The sequence below is a fragment of the Penaeus chinensis genome, chromosome 22 (genome assembly GCF_019202785.1).
Source record: "Penaeus chinensis breed Huanghai No. 1 chromosome 22, ASM1920278v2, whole genome shotgun sequence".
NCBI lineage: Eukaryota > Metazoa > Arthropoda > Malacostraca > Decapoda > Penaeidae > Penaeus > Penaeus chinensis.
The window spans coordinates 3,568,134-3,573,133 of NC_061840.1; the positions used below are offsets into that span (position 1 = coordinate 3,568,134).

The following is a 5,000-nucleotide window of genomic DNA, read 5'->3' on the forward strand; positions in this document are numbered from 1 at the left end:
TCATGAAATCAGTCAATCAGTCAATCAGTAATTCAGTCAGTCAGTCCGTCAGTCATTCAGTCAGTCTCTTATGGGGTTATGGTAAAGGGATCGTGTCGTGTATTTTTTTCTTTATTTTTTTCTTCTTCTTCTTTCTTTTTATTTCTTTCTTTTCTGTTTGCGATAGTGTATTTTGGCTATATGTAATTGTTTTTGTTGTTGCTATTGTAATTATTATCTCGCGTGATGTTATTATTATTGCTGGTTTTTTGTTTTTTTTTCTTATTTACATCATTGCTTCTTGTGTTAGTGTCATTATTTTTATTGTTATTTTTGTTATTATTATGATAATTATCATGATTATGATTATCGACATTATCCTTAGTAGTGGTAGTAGTAGTATTTATATTATTATTATTATTATTATTATTATCTTTCTCATTTATATTCCTACGTTCTTTCTCTCTCGCTCTTTCCTTCTCTCTCTCTCTCTCTCTCTCTCTCTCTCTCTCTCTCTCTCTCTCACGCCGAAGCTTCCCCCCCCCCCCCCGAAACTCCCTCCCCCTCTGCCCCCCCCCCTCGCAACCCCCCCCCCCCTCACATCACCTCTTACCCTCCCTACCCCTACCCCCTCACCTCACCCCCCCTCACCCCCCGACACACACACACCTAGAAACCACCCATCTCACCCCCCCCCCCCTCTCTTCCTTTCGTTGCAGAGTGCAAGGCTATCATCAGCGAAGGCTCCCACGTGCAGCTGTCGGCGAGCTCGTACATGCCGTGGCGCCGTCGGAAGTCCTGCCAGCCGAAGGACGCCGCCCTCCACTCTCACAGGGCCTGGTGCGCCCGCAGGAACAACGGTAGGGTAGGGGAGGGGCGCGGGCGGGGGTAGGGGAGAGTGGGCGCGGGCGGGGGTAGGGTAGGGGCGCGGGCGGGGGTAGGGTAGGGGCGCGGGCGGGGGTAGGGGACTGGGCGGGGGTAGAGTAGGGGCGCGGGTGGGGGTAGGGTAGGGGCGCGGGCGGGGGTAGGGTAGGGGCGTGGGCGGGGGTGGGGTAGGGGCGTGGGAGTGGAAGGTAAGGGGGGCGGGGGTGGGTAGGGGCGTAGGCTGGCGTTTTTTTTTTTTTTTTTGATGGGTGGGAGCTGGTGTGTGGGTGTATGGGTGGTATGATGTGGTATTCTCGAGTATAGGGATGGTATTAATTGTTATTCCTGGTGGATTAGATGGTATGTGAGTGGTATGGAGTGGTATTCTCTGGTATTTTGGTTGGTATTGACTTATTTTGGTGGATATAGTGGTATGGTGGCGGTGCTGGGTGGTATTCCTTTGGTATTTCGTGGTTTTAACTGATCCCTGTTAGGTGTCATGGTATATGGGTGGTATCAGGTAATATTTCTAGGTATTGTGTGGTATTCATCGGTATCAGATTAAATGGTATCCTCAGGTAACAACAGATGCGAATCTTTGGTGGTATATTCGTTAATATCTAAATGGACATGGTGGTATTATGGCGGTATTAAATGGTGGCGTCATTTTTCAATGGTATTTGCTGGTATCTGATTGGCTGTTCTGGTATTTGATGCTGGTATTAAGTATGTGTGGGTTGGTATCGGTTTGTATTAGGTATTTACGGGCTGGTATTAGTATGTGATGGTATTTGGTGGTATTCGCTGGTATGAGGATGGTACTCCAGAGTCTTTAGTGGTATTAAGTGGTGTTATTAGTCAGCTGATCCCATATCACAGCTGATATTGGCAGGTGGTATTGACTGGTATTTCGTGGTTCGTGTCAAGGTGATGTTTCTAGGTATTTGGTAATTGGTATTTTATCGTTGGTTTAGGTTCGTGATCTGTGGTATTTGGTAGCTGTTGTTAGTTGATGGTTAATGGTATTCGTGGTATTAGTTGGTATTAGGCACTTGTGAGTTGGTCCTTGTTGGTATTAAGGATTTGTGAGTTGGTATCAGTTTGCATTAGGTATTTGGGGGTTGGTATTAGTGGCATTTGGCAATAAGTGCATGACAGTTCACGCTTGGTATTATTTATTATATGGTATACAGTATCTAGTATTTGGTATTGGTATTTGGTATCTAGATCCTCGAGTTTTATACTCTTGTTACCTCGTATTATGTATATATGTTTGGTATCTGGTATTTATTATCATTTCGTATCTGGGAGCTGGTATTTGATGTCTGGTATTTGGTATCCCTATTTTGGCACAAGGTATTTGGTATTCTGTGTCTGTGGTACCTGGGAATCTTATCCATGGATTGGTATCAGTGTATATTGTCTGGTATTTTGGCTCCGATGTTATGATTATTTCTGTATTGTTATTATTTCTATATGTATGTATGTATGATTATCAATTTTATTATTTTCATTATAAATATTTTTTGCTAATTGGTATTTGTTAATATTATCAATAAACGAAGCACTTTGCCACCTCCCCCCCTTCACCCCTACCTCCCCCTCCATCCACCCCCACCTACCCTCACCAACCCCCCAACCCCCAACACCCACGCACACCTCCTCCTTCCCCCTCCAACCCCCCCAACCTCCACCCATCCCCCTACCTCCCCTTCCACCCCACCCCCACCTCCCCCTCCATCCACCCACACCTCCTCCTTCCCCCTCCACCCCCCCCAACCTCCACCCATAACCCTACCTCCCCTTCCACCCCACCCCAACCTCCCCCCACCCCCACACCCAACCCCCCTTACCCCCACAAACTAACCCCCTTTCCCACCTGTTCTATCCCCCTCTCCCGCCCCTGCCCACAGAACACCAGTGGCTTCAGTGGGACCTGGGGCCGCCCCACCTCGTGACAGGGGTGATCACGCGCGGCAGGGGAGACAAGGGGCGGAAGCACTGGATCCAGGCGTACACACTCACCTATTCCAACGACTCCAAGGTGTGGTTCACCTACAAGGACGGCAACCATTTGGATACCAAGGTGAGGACGCAAGGCCTTCGTCTGTCTTTTATTTTATTTTGTATGTATGTATGTATGTATATAGCTCTCTCTCTCTCTCTCTTTCTTTCTTTCTTTCTTTCTTTCATTCTTTCTCTCTTTCTTTCTCTGCCTCTCTCTCTCTCTCTCTCTCTCTCTCTCTCTCTCTCTCTCTCTCTCTCTCTCTCTCTCTCTCTCTCTCTCTCTATTTGTGTGTGTGTGTGTGTGTGTGTGTGTGTGTGTGTGTGTGTGTGTGTGTGTGTGTATGTGTGTGTGTGTGTGTGCGCGCGTGTACGTACGCATCCCCGAACGTGTGAGAGTGCGTACGTAAGCCGAGGAAAGCCACAGGCGCGTCCTCCGAGTCAGCATAAGTTACAGTTATGGGAGAAGGATCAGGATTAGGCGAGAGGATTAGGGTGGGATTAGGTATGTGTAATGCCCGGCGATCCTGTCTATAATAGTGTCAGGGACGTGGCTGAAGGTTACGTGGATGAGGAAGAAGTTCTGACAAGGTGGGTGGGGAGGGAGAGGAATGGGGGTAGGGAGGTAGAGGGGGATGAGGGAGGGGAGGATGGAGTAGGGGATTGGGGTAGGGTGTATTTGTATATGTATATGTGTATGTACATGTATATAATATATATATCTACACACACACACACACGAGTGGGCTTCAAAGAGTTCGTAGAAAAAGTCAATAACTAAAAAGACATGGAAGGATTTTATTCAATGCACCAGAACATTCTTGTACCAACGTGTTCAAACATGAACCCTTAAATACATGTAATAACGCATCGCCCCCAGTTGGAATTCAGACACCATTTAAGCAACATGGAATCCACCAAAATCGAGGCTAGGACAAACATTAAATTCGTGGTGAAACTCGGTTCGGAGAGTAAGTAAATCATTAACGCTCTAGAACAAGTTTATGGCGACAATGACCCAAAGAAATCAACAACCTACAAATGGATAAGTCGGCTCAGAAGTGGAAGAAACGAAATTGAAGATGAGTCCCGTATTGGAAGGCCATCAACGTCATTTTGTGAGGAAAACATTGATGCTGTTCGCGACATGATTGGAAAGAATATAGACGAATAACCACTGGATCAGTAGCAGACACACTCAACACCTCTGTGGGTTCTGCATACACAATTCTGGTGGAGAGTTTGGGGCTAAGCAAGCTTTCCACACGATGGGTCCCTAGGCTGTTGCGCCAAGATCAGCAGCAAACAAGGGTAGATCTTTCAATGGAAATTTTGGACAAGTTGGGTGAGGACTCTGAAGCTTTTCTGCAGAGAATTGTGACAGGGAATGAAACATGGCTTTGCCAGTACGATCCCGAGGACAAAGTCCAATCAAAGCAATGGCTGCCGAGGGGTGGAAGTGAGCCAGTCAAAGCAAAATCTGAGCGTTCAAGAGGAAAGGTCATTGCCACTGTCTTCTGGGATGCAGATTTTGCTTATCATGAATGCGTTTTCAGAAAACTAAAAAAAACGCCCTGGATTTCGATGGGAAATCGTGCGACATCCACCTTACAGCCCCGATTTAGCCCCGTCCGACTTCTTTTTGTTTCCAAACTTTGAAAAAATAATTGAAAGGTACCAATTCTACATCGGTTGAAGATGTAAAAAGAGCTGCTCTGACATGGTACAGATCACATGTCCCTCAGTTTTAATCAGACAGACTTAAAGGCTGGTATCAACGTTTGCGGAAGTGAATTGACCTTAAAGGAGCATATGTTGAAAAATAAACATCAGAACTGAACCGTAATTTCGTACTGTCTCTTTTCCATGAACTTTTTGAAGCCAACTCATATGGCTGTGTGTGTGTGTGTGTGTGTGTGTGTGTGTGTGTGTGTGTGTGTGTGTGTGTGTGCGTGTGTGTGTGTGTGTGTGTGTGTGTGTGTGTGTGTGTGTGTGTGTGTGTGTGTGTGTGTGTGTGCGTGTGTGGGTGTAATATATATGGTATATATATATAATATATATATATATCTGTATATATACATACATATGTGTATATGAATATATATACACACACATATGTATAAATGTATGTGTATAAATATATATATATATAT

The 5,000-nt window shown here is 45.7% G+C and overlaps 1 protein-coding gene across 1 annotated transcript in view; it reads left to right on the forward strand.

Annotated features, from left to right (window-relative positions):
* The window catches only part of LOC125036817 (lactadherin-like), a 25,815-nt gene that overhangs the window by 4,735 nt on the left and 16,080 nt on the right, over positions 1-5,000 (forward strand). The window contains exons 2-3 of the mRNA XM_047629679.1: positions 699-839; positions 2,757-2,929. Coding sequence (XP_047485635.1) covers positions 699-839; positions 2,757-2,929 — 314 coding nt within the window. The remainder of the gene's footprint in view (positions 1-698; positions 840-2,756; positions 2,930-5,000) is intronic.